Source organism: Lithobates pipiens, unplaced genomic scaffold (genome assembly GCF_037356315.1).
Source record: "Lithobates pipiens isolate NorthernLeopardFrog02 unplaced genomic scaffold, aLitPip1_a1.2 Scaffold_18, whole genome shotgun sequence".
Classification (NCBI taxonomy): Eukaryota; Metazoa; Chordata; class Amphibia; order Anura; family Ranidae; genus Lithobates; species Lithobates pipiens.
Genome location: NW_027507758.1, coordinates 459,225,784 through 459,246,143, shown reverse-complemented (window position 1 = coordinate 459,246,143; position 20,360 = coordinate 459,225,784). Strand labels below are relative to the sequence as shown.

Sequence of the window (20,360 nt, the reverse complement as noted above, 5' to 3'; positions counted from 1 at the left end):
CAATATCTGATGCTTAGCTAGAAGAACTATGCCATATACAGCCATTACTAAAGCTGGAAAGTACAAAATCAGGCTCACTTCTGCATAGAAACCAAAATCAATGAGCTTCCAGGTTTTATTACCAAAGCTTAATTGAACAAGCCGAGGTCAAAAGCTCATTGGTTTCTATGCAGAAGTGAGTTTGATTTTGCACTTTACAGCTTTAGTAAATAAACCCCATTCTGTACTTAAAAGTGGGGTATGCCTGTATAGAGTACTGTATGTGTGGTTGATCAACAATATAAAATAAATGATGAAATATATCCATATTTTCATTAAACATTCTTTATTGTCCTTTATTATCACTTTTTTCCTCATCAATAGATTTTACATCCAGATTATTCAACTGGTAATTACAACTTCGCCTAGTCAAAAATGACTGGAATCAAATTAAATAAAAATGAAAACTTTACAATTCTCATTGGATGTGTGGCATTTGGCCCCACTGGTAAGTTTTTTTTATTTTATGCGTTATTCAGGATGTGGTTGGCAATGTATTTGACGGCAAGCGTAGTTTCCTCGCTAGTAGGTTTGATTTGACTTTCAGGGAGAGCAAATCCATATCGTCCAGTGTCACGCAGCTCAAATGTGAAGGAGTATTTCACACCAGCATCATAAGCCCAGTCATCGGAGCCTCCAGCAGCAAGGTCTGCAACAAAAGTGATTGGTTTTTATAAATGTTTATCATAGATATAGTCTAATGAGTTGGTTCACCTAAGAGTCCATTCACACAGGGGCAACTTTGGATCCGACTTGAAGTCGTCCCAAGTTGCCTCAAATCATGCAACATAATAAAATCAATGTAAGTGAATGAGAGCCATCTTAATGTACACTACTGAAGTCTCTCCGACTTCATAAAAGGTTCCTGTACTACTTCAATCCGACTTCTAGGCAACTTGTACCCATTGATTTCAATGGAAGTTGCCTCCAAGTCAGATCCCCTGTCTTAACTGAAGCAACTTTCCAGGAAGTAAAAATAGTTTTCTAGGCAAACCCCTCCCTTCCACAGAGCTGATTATTCTGTGATTGGCCACTGGCAAAGTCCCCTGTCCTGGAGGCAACTTCAAGTTGCCTTGTCAGTTGCCTCAAGTCGCGCTGTGATTCATACTCAAGTCATGTCCAAGTTGCCTTCCAAAGTCTTGCTAGAAGTTGTGTTGCCCCTGTGTGAATGGACTCTTACAGTCATATTTTAGTTATAGTTGAAACTCCAGAAGAAACATTTTAAAGCAATACTACTTGCAACCTAATCTGTAGAGTCCTCACCATCCTTTATCTTCGTCACACTGACTTCTGTCCAAATCACAATAATGGCACAATTCAGAGCCTTTACAGGCCCTATTTAGTAACGTAACTATTTAGAGGCATTATATTCTCCATAGTATAAAGTAAATAATCATGAAGAAAGGGTATATTGGGCTGAACTCAAGCACAGAGATGCAGCAAAAGGCTCAGGCTTTCACTGGCTTGCTGAGAGGCTGAGCTGGGTGCCAGTCCAGGCATGTGGGTGGATCCCAAATATATGGTCGCGATCATACCCAAGCCTTGACTGGCTCTGTGATGTCAGCCAACAGCAGGCTGAAGCCCGATGTCTGCTGAAAACGGGTCACCGAGTGCAGAATGAACTGCACTCCTGTGATTCACAGGAGGCATACAGCTAAACGAGCTTTGGCTGTATACTTCTCCTTTAAATGGTATAGTTCAGCAGCATCTAGAAAAAAGGCAAAATGTCAGTTATGGATGGATTTTTCCTTTCACAACTGTAATGTTTTTTTTTTTAAGTACTTTCCGTGTTGCCCCAGAACAAACAGCCACCTTCCAAAAAGGCATTCTTTCATTTTAAAAAATGAGAGAATCTAAAGACTGCCAATACATATCATCTCTCTCTTCAATATTTGAGGTGTATTTACAAAAAAAAACATTCAAATCACTTCTGTTCATTTTCAATGTCTACTAATGGCTGGTTGCTATAAGATACCAAAGCCTCATACACACTACAAGTTTTTTTTGTTCAACAAAAAACTGACAGCTCGGGTCAGGCCAGAGCCTCCATTCTAAGAATCTTATGCTAGTACAGCAATCCCCACTGCTGTGCTATTGTGACCCTGTCAAAGTACAATAGCTCAGCGGGAGATCACTGTACCAACATTGCATAGTTAGTACAGCAAGCTCCTTAGCTGAACGGAAAAAAAAGCTCACAGTGTGTACGAGGCATTACCTATGCATGGATGGCTAATGCCTACTTTATCTGCCTTTAGGGGATTCTTGAAAACTCATATTTCAGGGAAGCCTGTGTTGCCTCTACCTAACAATTGGGATTCTAATTCTTAAACATCCCAGTCCCACACAGTTATTACCTTTTGTTTCACTTGCCCTTCTTTTTTAGATTATAATCTCTTGTGACTAGGGCCCTCATAGCCCTCTTGTCTTAAATTATATTGTAACTCTACTGTCTCCCTTTATTTTGTCAATCACTATGCAAACTGATAGCGCTGTATAAATCATGTAGAATAGTAATAATAACTTACAGATTGTAGTTCCACCAGGACCATAAGTGTATTTAGTTCCATAGAGGGCAGTCAAAGCAGAAACGGCACCCTTGGCAACATTATTCTAAAAGAACATGGAGACACAATTGTATTAAAGAGAAAAATAAACATCTCAGTGAACTTTTATGACTGGTATATGAAATGTCCTGGGTGCTAAGTGTGATTTAAAAGGTGTGGTTTGCTATGTTTGTACCATTGCTCGAAGAACGGCCGATTGCTAAAATGATGTTTGTAACTTTTGTATAAATAAAATTAAGTTTCTATCATCACCTTTAATACTCTTGTGCTGTTTTTACTATATACCAAGGATAGGCAGTAAAATAAAGAATCCTATACGTTCCTACAAAGGAAAGGTGTGGTTTGCTATGTTTGTACCATTGCTCGAAGAAATTCATGTATTGTTAAAGCTTAGTGCCCAACCATACAAGCCATCATTTTCATGTGCATCCAGCATTTGGCTTTGTCAGCATTCACTATGTAATACTCCTGGGGCTGGATTTATATTTTCTGTCTCTCGGCCAATTGAAATGTACCACATCTTTCTCGCCTTTGTGGGTTGGTGGAGGAGAGAACGAAAGACTACTCACCCAATATGCATCAGTTCATACAGAACCAAGCCACTAGAAGAGTAGTGAAAACTATTTTATTGGCAGTTCCATCAGAACCTGAGTCATGGAGAGGCAATACAACCCAATGTCTACACAATGGGGGTTATTTACTAAAAAGGCGAATCCACTTTGCACTACAAGTACAAACTACAAGTGCAAAGTGCACTTGAAATTGCACTGAAAGTGCACTTGGAAGTTCAGTCGCTGTAAATCATAGGGGTAGCTCTGCTGATTTCATTATCCAATCATGTGCAAGCTAAAATGTTGTTTTTTATTTTCCTTGCATATCCCCCTCAGATCTACAGCGACTGCACTTCCAAATTCACGTTCAGTGCAATTTTAAGTGCACTTTGCGCTTGTAGTGCAAAGTGGATTTGCCTTTCATAAATAACCTCCAATATGTCTGTGTGTCTGATGCCAGCTAGAAGTTCAGTTTTAGGTGTATGGACTCAGTTAGTGAAAAAGCACAGGTTACACTGGGAAAGCAATGATAAGGAACCTGATGGTTTAGCATACATTAGAATTATTAAAACAAGGTCATCAATAGCAGCGCCCCGCATTTCCCTTATGCTAGGTTCAGTTTACTAGTAACTGGGTTAAATTCAGGACACAGCTTACACTGATATTTTTATATATGCATTTGTAATCATGGAGATAAATAATGGAAGTACTGCAGCCTGTGTACAAAAGATAGAGAAAGGCCTGTGAAACTTTGATAATGTCATATCTGTTCAAACATTTGCTTTACATATAAGGTATCTTTTTATGATTTGGCTACTTTTCAGTAATTCTATGCTCATATATTTATTTTGCACATTGACTGGTATCGCTATGACATTATCATTGTACAAATGTCTATGCAGGTATGCCCTTGTTAATTTAATTTTTTTGTGTAAACCAAACTTTTAGAAAAAAGTTAAAAGATAGGACACCTAGAACTGACAAACATTGGTGACATCTAATGTAGTTTCTATTGGACTAATTCAACAAATGAAAACAGGATTTTAACTTTGCAAGTGGAGTTGCATTTTGCAAGGTAATTACCCCCAGAGCACAGTAAATGTGGTGAAATTTCACTTTGTGAACAATACCCGATCAAGTGCAAGTAGAAAAAACAAAACAAACAAAACAAAACAAAAAACTTTATTTTTGCTTGCACATGATTGGACGTGATTGGACGATGATAGCCAGCAGAGCTTTACCTCATTCACATAGTTACATAAGTCCATCTAGTTCGTGGGTCTTCAAACTATGGCCCTCCAGTTGTTCAGGAACTACAATTCCTATCTGTGAATGTCAGAGTTTTATAATGCCTCAAGGGATGTGTAGTTTCGCAACAGCTGGAAGGCCATAGTTTGAGGATCCCTGATCTAGTTCCACCAACCAACAAAGACAATAAACAGAATACATAAATAAAAAATGTCCATATATAAAATCCTATTCCCACAGTTGAAACAACAGAAAAGAGAGGAGATGGCGCAAGAAACAACCAAGCAATGTCTCTAATAATGTTAAAAAGTCCAATAGATAAAAGCAATGTATGTAGGAAGGGGGGGGGGGGGGGGGGGGAGTGGAATTTAGTTAATATAGGTGTACACTGGTGGCAGTAACCTCGGGAGTAGAAACACAACTCTGAAAGACAAAAAAGAACAGGAACAAGATGCACCAGACTCAGTGTAGTATTTAGGAATTCCTTTATTAAGACAAAAACAGCCAAATGGCTACTCACAAAGGGATGGTGATATCAGGCATATAGATAATATAGGATTTCGAGTGACTGTGCACACAGCTCCTTACATCACAGACTGCACAGTGACTCCAGACCCTATATTATCTATATGCCTGATATCACCATCCCTTTGTGAGTAGCCATTCGGCTCTTTTTGTCTTAATAAAGGAATTCCTAAATACTACACTGAGTCTGGCGCACCTTGTTCCTGTTCTTTTTTGTCTTTCAGAGTTGTGCTTCTACTCCTGAGGTTGCTGACACCAGTGTTCTTTTTTCTCACAGTTGATACAGAGGAATACAAAAACCCTATATATATATTTAATAATTCAATTTGCTCCAGCAGGGGTAAAATACATTTCTTCCTGATTCCCCTGATGGTGATTGCTATTTCCAGGACCACCAATCCCTGGCGTTTTAACTAATAAACTAGGGTCTGGTGAAAACTTCCTTTCAAATGGTAACTTCCCTTGCAAGGTGAACAGTCTATTTGCTTTTATCATATCAATCCCAGTGTGTTTCTAAAGATTTTCCATCAGGAGGCAAACAACACCATTGCTGGTTTACAAGTCAGGTAGAATGGTATAAGATACTAGACGATTGTTTTATGGTTTTAATGATTAATATTTCCTCTAGGAACTCACACAATTTTTAAAAGCTAACTTCTTAAAATCATGAGTGATCAGTAATTGGTGGACTTGCCTTTTACACACTTTCAAATATAATTTAACACATTGCATTGGTAATGCATTAGGGGTGATGTACTTAAGAAGTAGAGTATGTTCAGTTTGCAAAGTGAATTTTCACTTAGCTTAAGGAATGAAGTGAAGCTCCCTTTGCAAAGAATGCCTAATCATGTGCAAAAAATAATAATATTAATAAAAATAATGATTCTTAAAAAAATGTAAATAAATAAAAACAGGATTTTTGCTTGCACGTGATTAGATGATTGAACTCAGCACAGCTTCACTTTAATCTCAAAGCTAATTCAACATTTACGTTGCTTAGGAAACAGCTTATCGTCTTTTAGTAAATTAACACTACTCCCTGCAAAACAATAATTGTTATCAAACTTACCAGTTCAGTGTGATCTTTAGCAACAGCATAGCTGTAGGAGTAAGGGAACAGCAGCATTTGGGAATAGGAGTGGATGGTCAGGTAACCCTTGATGGAGCCAATGTTGGCACGTATAAAGTTAGCCACGGCTTTAGATTCTCTTTCAGATTCAGCAGAAGCACCGCAATATGTGTCATCACAAGCTCTTGATGAAGCTCCAACAGCTTAAAAGGAAAACATTAAACCAGATTACGGTAAATATATTAATGAGTATTTCAAATGCAGCAGTGTATTCATATGAAAAACAATGAACGTAGGTTCTACACACAAGGTAGACAATGCCCTACTTGAAGCCCATGTGTGGATGTTATCTCATCCAGACTTATTAATTCACTGAATATAGCATCTCACTTCTTTAATTAATAGTACATAAACCTGTGCTGTACTTGCATTTACTAAATTAAAGCTCTTTTTGATGGAATTAGGTGGAAGCTGCAATAGTGTAATTTCAGCAAGATGTCATTAGACAACTTGCATATCTGCATGTTAGACAATCTGCACATTATCAGCTGTGGAGGATCTACAACACCAATAATGGGAAAGACACTGGAACATTCTTTCTTTTCTAAAGCCATTCTATACAACTTACATTCATTTTAAAAACTTTATTTTAATATTTTAAAAGTGGTATTAAACCCAAAAGCAAACATTTATTACATTGCAGCCTACAGATTCTTAGATGTGACGGCTGCATTAGTTTAGGCTTCCTTTCCTTTATTTTCAGCCAGTAAGTCTGTTGTTTTTCAACAGGACAAGCTCTCCTGCAAATATAGCAGTTACAGTGTTGAGCAAACCATTTACCACTGGGAGGGATGCTTTCAATGATTGGCTTGTATTTATTTAATTCCATTTATTTATGAATTTAAAACCTTTATTATTTTTCTTTTTTTGGGAGTGATTGTTTCTTGAGAAAGAGGAATGGTGGCAAGTTGGTGAAGGACCATTAAAGCGGAAGGCAACCTGGAACCAAGCCATTAGAGGGAACAGCTAATTATTCAGAAAGCATTGTATGACCTTCTGTAACAAAAGGTCATATATTTGTGGTGAGTGCATATCTGTGGAGCACATTTTTGAGTCAAAGAAGCAAGTGGAAGTATATATTTACAACATTCGAATATATGGACCATGGCGTTATTGAGGATCTGAAGCTCCTTTTTTATATTTTGTCGATCATGCAGTGTTATTTAGACTTAAAGGGGCAGCACTGTTTTTTCACATATATTATTATGACTGTTTTATGGGGGGAATTAGAGCACAAGGGTGAGGTCAAGATTAATTGAAAATGTCCACTATTTATTATTACCACTTTAAAAAAAAATTTGGGGAAAAACATGAGGCCACTTACTGCACCATCCAGCATTGAAATTTCTGTTTGGATCGGTTCCAATGCAGGAAGTATTTGGGTTAACAGAGCGAGTCTTTCTCCACATGCGGTTCTACAGCAAACATACTAGAATTAGAAATTTTAGCAATATAAAATAATAGGTTCCTTTGTTATTGGCTGTCACAGGCTACTTACTGTAGTCCAAGAATACACATAACCATCAACATTCATAACAGGGAGAACATAAAAGTCCAGGTTGTTCAAGAGGTTGGTAAACTGAGCATCACTGCCATAGTTGTTAACTGCCTGAAATATGAAAAAAAAGTTAACTTTCTCCCATACAATCTCCTATGCCTATTGAGGTTCATTATGCAATCATATGACAGTGTTGAATATTTTGGAAGTGTACAAATTGTGAACAAACTTTCTAAACACAGAAGACTTTAGCCTATGGCATTGCTTAGAGTGACACTAAACTCTGGTTCTTATCTCAAAAAAGTACCGTCTATGGCTCTCCGCCTCCTCCACATCTCAATTATTATTTTTTTTTGCTGATGTGATCCAACTTTCTGTTAAAGAAGGGCTATGTTAATTTTTTATGGTCCCGCTGTAGCTAAGAGCATAACCACCCTCCCTTTTTCACACTGGAAGTGGATTAGGGACTATGGGCTATTGACGATGAAATTTGTAGAGTGCATAGAGCAATGCACTTCTTGATTCAAACAACAGGGAGTGAGGAGGAAAAATGTTCTGGAGTTCACAGGGGATGTTGCAAGCAGGCGGAAAACACAGTAAAAACAATGAACAAGGAGGGATGCTTTCATCGGTGTACCTAAAGAGACCCTGTCACCAACTTGGCCAATGTCCCACCTCCCAAAATGTATGTAGCTGTGGGGAGGGGAAAGTAGGAGATTACTATAGAATGTCACTGAGTCTGCTGAGGCTGTTGACATCTAAGATGGGTGCTCCTTAGCTGTCTCAGGGCTATTGTATGTCTACACAAGGGAGGCTTTAACAGGTAAATAACGTGCATACAAAACACTGATTGCACATACAAATGGAAGGATTTTTGTTGTCTGAAATAGGGTCTCTTGAACGTGGCAACAAATGACGTTCAGGCTGGGTTCACAACTAAATTGGATCCAGCTCGCAGCAGAGGTCCAGTGCATCCCTGTTCTCCATTTCAGGGATGAATCAGGGCCAAATTTTTGCCTGAATTCTGCCCTGAAAGTGAGCCAAAGATGCACAGCATTCCTGTGCAAGCCGATTCACAGCTGCAGTGGGTATATGTGAACCTGCTCCATAGAGAGCCGGTCACAATCTCCTGTCATGCGAACTGGAATGCATGGAATCCCGCATCCAATTCATATTGCTGTGAATCCAGCCTTAAAGGCACTCTAGAAATGCTGTTTATTAATGTTCTGTCAGTATACTAAAAATGGAAATTAATGCAAAAGTCTATATATAACCGTAATCAACAATTTATACATTAAAGACCCATAGGGCATATTTATAAGTCGGTAAAAGTGACATTCACCAAACATTCACTGCAGGTATATCTTCCCTGTGAATGAATTTAACATGATTCACCACCAGTGGATGTTTTCAAAATGTCACTGCATTATAAATATGCCCCCAAAAATTACCAGCACTTTGAATTATCATGTTATGCTCAGTATTTCCTAACTTGATATTGTGCAATGGAATATGTACTCACTTCCTTCACAAACCACTGACAGAAAGCAGGGGAGACCCATTCTCTAGCATGGAATCCACAGTCAATGAAGATAGCCTTCTTGTTTGCTCCACTTTTTCCAACCTTGAATATAAAAAAAAAACATAATATAATTTGTAACCAAATAAGCAACATAGAGCAGGGGGATTCTATTGTAGACAAGTTTGTTCTTGATATAAAAACATGTAAAATGAACAGACCACAAAACAGTTGAAATCTTTGTTGGCCACTCATGGGCAAATCTTAAAGAAAGATGGTAAAAATACTCATTGTTAGCAGGCAAGGCTTGGGCCTCTATGCCAAACTGAGTGAGTTTCTATATTGGCCCTCTCAACTCACTACAAATCATTGTGAAATTAAACTTCTTTTTGGAAGTCTTGTTAAAAAGATTTTTTTCATTTGTGTGGAGTGGCGGAAGGTAAGAAAAAAAACACATCAAAATCCTCTTATTACACAGGCATGATATGTGATCAGTTTCTCTGCAGAGCTAGACAGGTTGCTATTACCAAGCTGTGTATTTGGAAGTTCAGGCCTCTAGTGTACCCTCCACAACAGCCATTCTCAACAAGAGTTCCATGGAACTCTGCTGTTCATCCAGAGTTTGTTAGGGGTTTTATAAGCAATGAGCAATTTCTGCCCCTCAGATAAATAACCACTGGCACCAATTATCTTTTTAGCTATTGATAAGAGGTGATTCCTCCCAATGACCTCAAATGTAAGGAGCATGCTTTCCATCTATGTACCATGAGCTTTATTAAGCAATTATTGAGAAATTATGAGCAATTATTATCCAGGGTTCTCTGAGACAAGAAAGTTATTTCAAGGGTTTCGTGATGTAAAAAAGTTAAGAAAAGCTGCTCTACAGCAATTTATGGAGAAAACACACGCTGTTGAGAATAAACAACACAGACAAGACGTGTTCCTACTGAGGCTTAAAGACAGTCAGAAAAACCCAATATGTAATCTAGTACTAAACTCTCCGGTCAAACTAGAGAAATTATCATTCCTTGTGAAACTACATTATATCTGAATATGAACATGTATAAAGGTGAAATGGTAATAATCCTAGTAGTGAAATTACCTTAAGCAAATACAGAGGACGTCCCTGGTATGAGGTTCCAATCTGAGAGCGTGACACTAAACCTGGATTCTGAGCTGCAATGTTAGCGGACCAGGCATTGATCTGTGGGATGCAAATAGTTTTAGTAAAAATGAATATATTTATATTATAATATAATTATACTGTATATATTGTTTGGAGAGCTACAGTAGACATACGTACAGTATCAAGATCGTTGTACTTTTCATAACTGTGTACTGCACGAATGTTGCTATCACGCTGCTTGTCCAGTGCAACCTGCAGGTCATCGATCATAATTCTGAAGAAAAAGCATTTTATCATATGTTATACATTTTAGAAAAAAAACATAGCTATAGAAATCAGATAGTTAGATGGGACATTTTTTCTCCATACAGTATGGGTAATTTTATTATTTTAGACATAGCACTGTTCTAGATCAGTATTTTCTTTAGCACTGCAGTGGCTGCCATAAGTCAGAGATGGAATCACTGGCTGTTTATGGTCCAGCTCAATGGCAAGTAGCTAAATCAACTTAACTCACTCCTGGGCTTCTGATCATACTGAAGAGCAAATTAACAGATGGCAGTAGGAAACAAAAATGATTCTGCATTGGGGCAACATGATAGATTACATTACATGTAATACATTACATACATTACATTACATTATATTACATGTCTATCTGATGCCATGGATGTTGAATAAGCTCCTAAGGCCATCTTAGAAGAAAGCCTACTTACTCAAATAAAGGTAATATTGATTTTTTTTTTTGGTAGATACTATGCATAATTATACTAAATATCACAGTGACAGTGATTTCAAAAGACAGAATGTTAAATAAAATCTATAACACTAGCACAATGAAGTAATACAAAATCATTTTTTACTGAGAGTAGAGGGAAGGATAGAACCCCTGTCAGTTTATTTATTAGTGTTTGTGTTCCTAATGCAGATTTTTCTATAATTTCTTTCTGATGATATCATTGTCAACAGGACAAAAAAGAGAGAGGAAAATCTCTCCAACAGAGCACCAAATAGCAGCAAAATCCCCCCTCTAGCCTAAACCCACTCTAATAAATACATTACTAAATATTAAAGAAAAAAAAAGGTCCCAGCAGACACTTCAGATGTTGTGAATGACATTTATAGTTACTGCACGACTGTCAACCATTTGTCTTCAATGTCATTCAGCATATTTGTATATTTGCTATTACAAATCTTAGAGTAAATGGTACCATTGCAAAAATCTGTCAGCACACCCCAAATTTATGTTGCACAAATTATTTGCCCAAAAAGACTTTTAGTGTGTTGTGATGGAATATTGAAGGAGAAAAAATTATTTTTAACTGAAAAAGCTAACTTAAAACCTTACCATTCAAAATGATAGCTCAAAGAAAAAGAGGCCATTGACAACTTTCCATATGTAACTTCCATTCAGCATAATATTTTCTCCATAGGCTGCTATTTAACTCTAAAGTTCAACTTACTCAAAGGAAATTCCACTCTGCTCAAGCAGGGCCTGAACATCATAGGACACATGACTCTCAGCACGGAAGTCAACACGTCTGCCTGGTTCTACGAGATCCACAGAGTCGGGAGACCAAAAGTCAAGCTGTTATGTAAAATTTAAATTATAATCCATGATATATTCCAAAGTGTTATAAAAAAAATACAATGATTATTAAAATAATGAAACAGGGAACAAAGTGATTTTGGGATCAGAAAGATGAGGCTTGTTTATTGATCTGAACCCTCACCCTCTATGGTTAAATGTATGGACATGCTGCTAAAACCCTCATGCATGCATTATATAAACAGACTTTTTATAGATTCTACCAGTAAGAGCTAGTTTATACTTCAGTGAATGTCCACTGTGGGCAATCCTTGCTTTACACCGCACTTATATTCCTTAAAAAGCAATCTTTTAAACAGCATAAATAAATCTAAGAATCCATACATAGCTAGCTACTTGTTGCCTGCCCCTGGGCAGCCCTTTCTCAATAATTATTTGCTTACCTCTGGAACAAATTCTATATAGGAAAGTGTTAAAGGCACATTAAGCCTGTGAAACAATTACGTTATAAATTACAAGCGCAGTGCATTTCTACTGTATTGTCAGAGGATTTAAGTTTTTTTTTTCCGTAATGCACGAACATAGGCATTTAAAATGACTTCATTCAGATAAAAAGAGCATTTTATAGGCATACGCATGAGGGAAGGTTAGAACAACAAGACCTATTTCTACAATTCAGTATTCAAAAGTCTGTCAGAAAAAAAAAACATTCTATGCCTGAAAATGAATCCTTAGCCAAATTTACAAAAAAAAAACACTTGTAATATTTTATGAACATCTCAAAGTTTTTACTTAAAGTGGTGTTAAACGCTCAATGTAACTTTACTTGTTTGCTTTATTCTCAACCAACTAGCAGCTAAAATATTGTTGTTATCTCTAAAGCCCCATACACACTATCAGATTTTCTGCTGAGTTTTTCCTTCAGGTTTACCAAAACCATGTAGTGCAAGGGCCTGCCTGATTGCATACACATTGAAACTCCTAAGGTTTGACCTCCTATTATATGGTTTTGGTAAATCTGAAGGAAAAACTGATATTGTGTATGGGGCTTTATTGTGTCCAAAAGATTGGTTTTAGCTGTTATGATTTTCTCTTTCCTGTGTCCCTCTCTTCAGGGATTGCAAAACTTTAGGTTTGCGGAGTGTTTCCCGAGCACATCAGAGATCTAAAACTTCAGGGCTACATGTCAAATAATTATTTGTGCGCTGTCCATGCTGCGCATGCAATGGCCAAACACAGTACCAGAGTGCTAGCAACTTGTACTGCACATGCAATGAATGAACACAGAACCAGACCACTGCAACCCTTGAGCGGTGTGTGAAGATTCAGTCCTGGATGGGAGTGCGCATGTCAGAGTGGCTCCAGACAGACCCTGAAAGGCAAAGGAGCCACCCTAGAGGTGCAAACTCCAAACACCAGACTTTCAGAAGCTCATTCGTCTGCAAATATTGCACAGAATAGTGGACATGAAACAATGATGACATAAGGTGTGCTGCTACGTTTAATAATTTTTTTTGGTGGAGGGTTTTTTAAGAACACATTCATAAGAATTAGTTAGTACTGAACAAATAAAGTGTAAATTTGGCCAAAGTTTTGTTTGTGAATTCTGAATAGAGAGGTAAAGGGTTAAAACTCCTGTAATTCTTTATTGTTATCCTGTTCTAGTTGGGGAGATTTACACTCACTTCTTATCCAGGTGACCACTTTCCTTGTGTGTTTCCAACACCAGGGATGCAAATAGCAATAAAGTCAGCCTGACATGGTTTGTGAGATTGGTGTCACTGACACACTAAGAACCCATTTATACTTATGCATTCTGTTTTTTAATGCTAATTTTGCTACATGTTAACTAGCTTTGCACTAAGGCAATTTATTCACCTTGAATGGACTGCTAATGCACTGCAATGGACCCAAAAACACACATAACCTTTTCTTCCACAGCACTGCAGCAGAATGCATGGTATTCTGTTGATTCCTAACGTACAGTGCACTGGGGCGCCATTCAAAATGAGTGGCCCTGCAAATCATTGCAAAAGGGTATATGTTAGAGCAGTGGTCATCAACCCTGTCCTCAGGGCCAACTAACAGGCCAGGTTTGATATATTACCTTGGGGAGATGCAGACTAGAATACTGCAACACTGAGCAGCAAATTATATCACCTGTGATGTATTTCAGTTATCTTGCAAACCTGGCCTGTTAGTAGGCCCTGAGGACAGGGTTGATGACCACTGTGTTAGAGGACATGTAGCTTTTCTTATTTTAAACAAGACTCTTGGTTCTTAGTGGGTGCAATGAAAAGCACAACTACACACTACAAACCCCAATAAAATATTTACAAGGTGGAAGGCTAGCTGTTAGAGGCTAGCCACGGGTATAGTTATAAAAAAAAAAACTTTATGGAATAGTCTGCAGTTTTGATTCATGCTTACTATGCTATACAAAACATGTTGGCTTCTTAGAAATACAAAATACAAAAGAAAATGCAAGACATTGTTGATATTCCCATGACTCCCATTTCCTTCACTAACAAAGATAGATGTGAAACAAATATTATATGATGCTTTCTGTAATATACCAATCTGTTCTGGAGCCAAGAAAACACTTTATTCTGGGATGAACAAAGGGCCATTAAGACTGCCTACTACTCTCTATAGAGTTTAGTTCAATGGAAAATTAAAGCCATTTTATAAACTCATCTGCTTTTTGTATCATCAGGCATGTTGTAATTGTCCAATAAGTTACTGGGATAAAGTATACCAATGGGAAAAACAAATATTAAAAAAAATCACAGTTTGTTTGTTGTTGCTCCGGAGTGTCTCACATACCTTATAACTGGCCCATTGCTGTGATGGCTGGATATCCTTAGTTTATTACCTCAACGCTTCATATTCCAGACATGTGCCTGCTGTACCATGTACTTGTATGAGAAAGTATCCTAATTTCTTTGTATTGCTTCCTTTGTGTGAAATCCCTGGTTTTCCTGCCAGTCCCCCTGCATTCCTATTAAAAACTGACCCCACCAAGCAGGAGAGCACACCATGGTCAGTTCTCTAGCTATTCTGGGAACTCAGTGTACTCTCCTTCAATGATCAGACATGCTCTGATATGCCCAAACTGCACAGCCATTCTCTGGGAAGCTCAGTGAGCTGCTCCTCCCCCCAGCTCCTATGCAGCTTAGAACAGAGGGAATGTGATAATTTCCAAAAAATTGAGAAAAGCTATTTCTATTTGTTTTTTAATATCTGTTCGAATTTTTTTGCCTTTAATTTCTATTTTAAACTGAATGGGTTGTTTTACAAGGTGATTGGTGATCAATCACTTTAAATTGATAGTCAGTAACATGTAGACTATAATGTTTTGTTGAGGATCCATTGTTCTCAACACTGACTAGCAGAAAAGTACAACTACTAAGCAGGAGCAACTTGGAAAAAAAAGGAGCACCTCCTTCGCTTGTAAAAAATGCCGAATGAATACAGTGGTGTGAAAAAGTGTTTGCCCCCTTCCTCATTTCCTGTTCCTTTGCATGTTTGTCACACTTAAGTGTTTCGGAACATCAAACCAATTTAAACAATAGTCAAGGACAACACAAGTAAACACAAAATGCAATTTGTAAATGAAGGTGTTTATTATTAAAGGTGAAAAAAAATCCAAACCATCATGGCCCTGTGTGAAAAAGTGATTGCCCCCCTTGTTAAAACATACTATAACTGTGGTTGTCCACACCTGAGTTCAATTTCTCTAGCCACACCCAGGCCTGATTATTGCCACACCTGTTCACAATTAAGGCATCACTTAAATAGGAGCTGCTTGACACAGTAAGGTCCACCAGAAGATCCTTAAAAGCTACACATCATGCCGAGACCCAAAGAAATTCAGGAACAATTGAGAAAGAAAGTAATTGAGATCTATCAGTATGGAAAGGGTTATAAAGCCATTTCCAAAGCTTTGGGAATCCAGCGAACCCCAGTGAGAGCCATTATCCACAAATGGCAAAGACATGGAACAGTGGTGAACCTTCCCAGGAGTGGCCGGCCGCCCAAAATTACCCCAAGAGCGCAGCGACGACTCATCCAAGAGGTCACAAAAGACCCCACAACAACGTCCAAGGAACTGCAGGCCTCACTTGCCTCAGTTAAGGTCAGCGTTCATGCCTCCACCATCAGGAAAAGACTGGGCAAAAATGGCCTGCATGGCAGAGTTCCAAGGAGAAAACCACTGCTGAGCAAAAAGAACATCAAAGCTCGTCTCAATTTCTCCACAACACATCTTGATGATCCCCAAGACTTTTGGGACAACATTCTGTGGACCGATGAGACAAAAGTGGAACTCTTTGGAAGGTGTGTGTCCAAGTATATCTGGCGTAGAAGGAACACTGCATTTCATAAAAAGAACATTATACCAACAGTAAAATATGGTGGTGGTAGTGTGATGGTCTGGGGCTGTTTTGCTGCTTCAGGACCTGGAAGACTTGCCGTGATAAAAGGAACTATGAATTCTGCTGTCTACCAAGAGATCCTGAAGGAGAATGTCCGACCATCTGTTCGTGTACTCAAGCTGAAACGAACTTGGGTTCTGCAGCAGGACAATGATCCTAAACACACCAGCAAGTCCACCACTGAATGGCTGAAGAAAAACAAAATGAAGACTTTGGAGTGGCCTAGCCAAAGTCCTGACCTGAATCCTATTGAGATGTTGTGGTATGACCTTAAAAAGGCCGTTCATGCTCGAAAACCCTCTAATGTAACTGAATTAGGACAATTCTGCAAAGATGAGTGGGCCAAAATTCCTCCAGGACACTGTAAAAGCCTCATTGCACGTTATCGCAAACGCTTGGTTGCAGTTGTTGCTGCTAAGGGTGGCCCAACCAGTTATTAGGTTTAGGGGGCAATCACTTTTTCACACAGGGCCATGATGGTTTGGATTTTTTTTCACCTTTAATAATAAACACCTTCATTTACAAATTGCATTTTGTGTTTACTTGTGTTGTCCTTGACTATTGTTTAAATTGGTTTGATGTTCCGAAACACTTAAGTGTGACAAACATGCAAAGGAACAGGAAATGAGGAAGGGGGCAAACACTTTTTCACACCACTGTATATATATATATATATATATATATATATATATATATATATATAGAGAGAGAGAGAGAGAGATATAGAGATATCGATATCTATAAATATATATCTCTATCTATCTATCTATCTATCTATCTATCTATCTATCTATCTATCTATCTATATATATATATATATACACATATATATATATATATATATATATATATATATATATATATTTTTTTTTTTTTTATCTATAGATATATATCATGTAACTACCACAAGTGTTTAAATGGGAACAAAATGTTCTTCTAAGCTCTGAGGCATTATACTGGCATGACCACCAGTAGGCTTCACTGACCATTTTTACCCAAGAATCCTTCATTCTCTGTATCACCAGAAGAATGCCAAAAATGTTCCTTTGCTAAATATTTTGTACTAAATATTGCCCGTTTTCCATTTAAGAAAGTTTTGATTCATGATTAAATGTTGGTTAAGCTGAGAAAGAGGCAAATAGAGCAGAGGTAAATCTCAAAATTGACAACATACCTTTGCGTGTTCTGCCAGAGATTTAATAAGCTGCACTTGTTCATAAGTTTGTGGAAACGCCCGGAATACTTTCTCCCTAAAAGCATAAATAAATAAATACGTAAAAAAAAAATAAGAATATTTTAATTTACTCACATTATTACTATATCATGTATTTCCTTCTTACCCATAAAAGCTTCGGGGTTCAGCAGACACTGCAGCAATAATCGCAAGAATGAGTATGGTCCACATGATGACGACTGCAGGAATGATGGGTTGCAACTGCCACTTTTATATGTTGGTCAGGTTGTTTTTCTAGCATGTGATTTGCTAAAAGAAACTGTACGCCCATTTTTTCATGTATGATTAATTACAGCTCTGGCCTTGCTCTATTTACCCAAATAGTGTTTTGAGTAGGGACATAGTGACTTGTTTTTCATACACCTGTGTATTATTATATCATGTTCAATACAATGGACATTGCTTGTTCTTAACTGTTACCCAGAAAGGACTAAATATTTCATTTATACACTTAGTTTTACCATTGTCTATGATAATTCATACATTTTTGTACCTGTAAATAATTACCCTTTTCTCCTGTGAGGAATTTTATAAGACCATCAGTCAGATTCTTTTTTTTCCCTCGAGAGACTGCCCCATTAAATAGCTCTGCACAACTGTTCCCATTGTAGAGACAGAAAGCAGACAGGGATAGAGATAAAAAGAAGTAAAAATAGAAATTCTGGGCAAGAGTGAGAGAGTCAGAGAGTGTCAGGAACCATGAATCAGACTGAGTCAGTGCAGTAAAAATCACACTTTTTAATTAAATGGTAAAATGGTACAAACAGAGCAAATGTAGTCAAAACATAGCCAGGGTTCCGTAACCAGAGTGGGTAGTCGGAACAAGCCAGTGAAACAGGAATCCAGAGATCAGCATAGTAGAGGCATTAAACAGGATCAGGAACCAGAAGGGAAGTCAGCCAGGCAAAAGTCTTTGAACAGGAAAGCACAGCAGAGAGTATCCATATATGTTGACCAGGGAAAGGCACAGGAGATCTGATCCAGGCAGTTTAAATAGCCAGGAGGTCTAGCTGATGAGCACGAAATGAAGACCAGGTGAGTTACTGTGGAATGAAGAGTACTGGCAATTAACCAACAACTTAGAACAGAGCTCTGAGAAGGAATGGCTGGGCCCAGCCCTGACAGAGAGCAGTTAAGAAAAGAAAAGACATATAGGAATGCAATGTAAGTCATTCCACTGTCCCAAAACCAATATATATAAAATCCCAGCGAGGAGGGAGGAAGTAGAGGAGACATTGCTGGAAGTGTCAGCAGAGGAGCTCCTTCTTGCTATTCCTCATCCCTACATAATTCTATGGTAGTCGTTGGTTGACTTGGAGAAAAATTATGGGAGCTAGGAATGCATTTCTATCCCATGGAGGGTTAAAACACTTTGACTTCTCTAGAGAAACAGGGTCAACAGGATTTGGTAAGCGCCCCTATTATCTGAGTTAGTGGTTTCACAGAAGGAGTCTTTATTAATCTTGGTGCTAGAACACTTGATGAACTTTATCTGAAGATTCTCAAGAATCAATACCCTTTCACATGGATTTTTTTTATATTATATGTTATCACAATTTATTATTTGTCTCTCTAATTGTTTTAAATTTGTTTTTTAACTCCTAACTGTACTTTGTCTCAGAAGGATGAGGTAACTTCCCAAATGACATGGCTCCACTCTTCTTTAGGAATACAGCCACAGGAACTAGGTCAGTGCCTGGGTTATGGCATCTCCTTCTCCAGATTTGCAAAACCCTATCTAGTCCTTGCTCCTTAACCCTTAAGGAAGGAGGAAAGTATTGAGGATGTTGATTTTGCAGCAAAGTCAGGGGAGAATTTTTCTTCTCTGTAGATTATGAGATACAAGCTATGGCTTTGCATCAAATGCTTTCCACTGTAGACACACTAATTGAAGTGGTTCATACTGGTCTTTGTTCTGCTGTTTTGCATTGATGGTCTTGAAAATGTAATTTGACAAGTCTCACAGTCCCGTGGATGTCAGTGTAAATGTGTGTGGATGTAGGTCCCCGAAATGGTGTGCATTGTCTGCTTTCAGAGATTAGCACACACCTGCACTCACAAGGATGTCAAATTGGGAGCAGAGGCTGTGTTCATGCAGCTGCTGCATATCAATTGACATGAATGGGACTGCCTACAGAGAGGATGTATGGAACACCTGTACATTCCCATGAGAGTAAACATGGCTCTTACATGGGGTTATGGTCTGGATCCAAGACATCTGAGTCCATCTTGTCATTTGAGAGGGGAACAAAAGAGATTTTCTATCCCTACCCTTTCCTCATTTATTATCTTTAAGGCTGCCAGCTTGAGACCAAAGGAAGACAGATTCACAGTCCAAAACCAAATAGGGCGTCCACCAAATACTGCACCTTCTTTGTGATTTAAAATGCCTTCTCTCAGGGTCGTTTTAGCAGGATATCTCCCATTCAGAAGTGGGAGAGGGATCTTGCTTTGTCTTTTTCGGCGGACCAGTGGAAAATGGCGATGCGAAGCAACTGTCGCTTTGTCCCGTCCATCCCTCACTGGGAGACTACACAGAAAATTTTGCTTAGATGGTATTACACCCCCTATATTACGGCAAAGTTCACGAAGGGTGCTTCACATGATTGTTGGCGAGGTTGCGGGTGGATTGGAACGCTGTTACATATGTTGTGGGAATGCCCCCATTTAAGAAGTTTCTGGAGGGGGGTATTCTCATTAATCTCTAAAATCACTGGTTTTATTAAACAAGCTACACCAGAACTAGCAATTTTGAATCTAAATATTGATCAATTTCCCCCATCTCTGAGAATGATAACAGTTCAAATTTTATCTACAGCTAGGCTCCTAATTGCTAGGAGCTGGAAAACCCCTACTTCTCCTAACATTAGTGAACTCACTAAAAAAAATCGATGAAACCTTTAAATATGAGCAGATTCTTGCTTCAATGGAAGGGAAGTCTT

The 20,360-nt window shown here is 38.2% G+C and overlaps 1 protein-coding gene across 1 annotated transcript; it reads right to left on the bottom strand.

Moving 5' to 3' along the window:
• Nucleotides 1-308: 308 nt before the first annotated feature.
• LOC143988576 (carboxypeptidase B-like) lies at nt 309-17,676 on the bottom strand. Its single transcript, XM_077488251.1, has 11 exons — nt 17,525-17,676; nt 17,359-17,434; nt 11,663-11,787; nt 10,377-10,473; nt 10,176-10,277; nt 9,077-9,178; nt 7,555-7,665; nt 7,381-7,471; nt 5,997-6,199; nt 2,565-2,649; nt 309-688 (listed from the first exon to the last, which is right to left on the bottom strand). The coding sequence occupies exons 1-11, from the start codon at nt 17,587-17,589 to the stop codon at nt 504-506; spliced, it is 1,242 nt and encodes a 413-aa protein (XP_077344377.1). The 5' UTR covers nt 17,590-17,676; the 3' UTR covers nt 309-503.
• Between the last annotated feature and the right edge of the window lie 2,684 nt (nt 17,677-20,360).

Coding starts and splice junctions, on each gene's coding strand:
- LOC143988576 (XM_077488251.1), bottom strand. CDS start 17,589: ATGTGGACCATACTCATTCTTGCGATTATTGCTGCAGTGTCTGCTGAA. Junction 7,666..9,076: donor GTCAGTGGTTTGTGAAGGAA/GTGAGTACATAT, acceptor TTCATATTTCAG/GCAGTTAACAACTATGGCAG. Junction 689..2,564: donor TCCTGGTGGAACTACAATCT/GTAAGTTATTAT, acceptor CTTTTGTTGCAG/ACCTTGCTGCTGGAGGCTCC.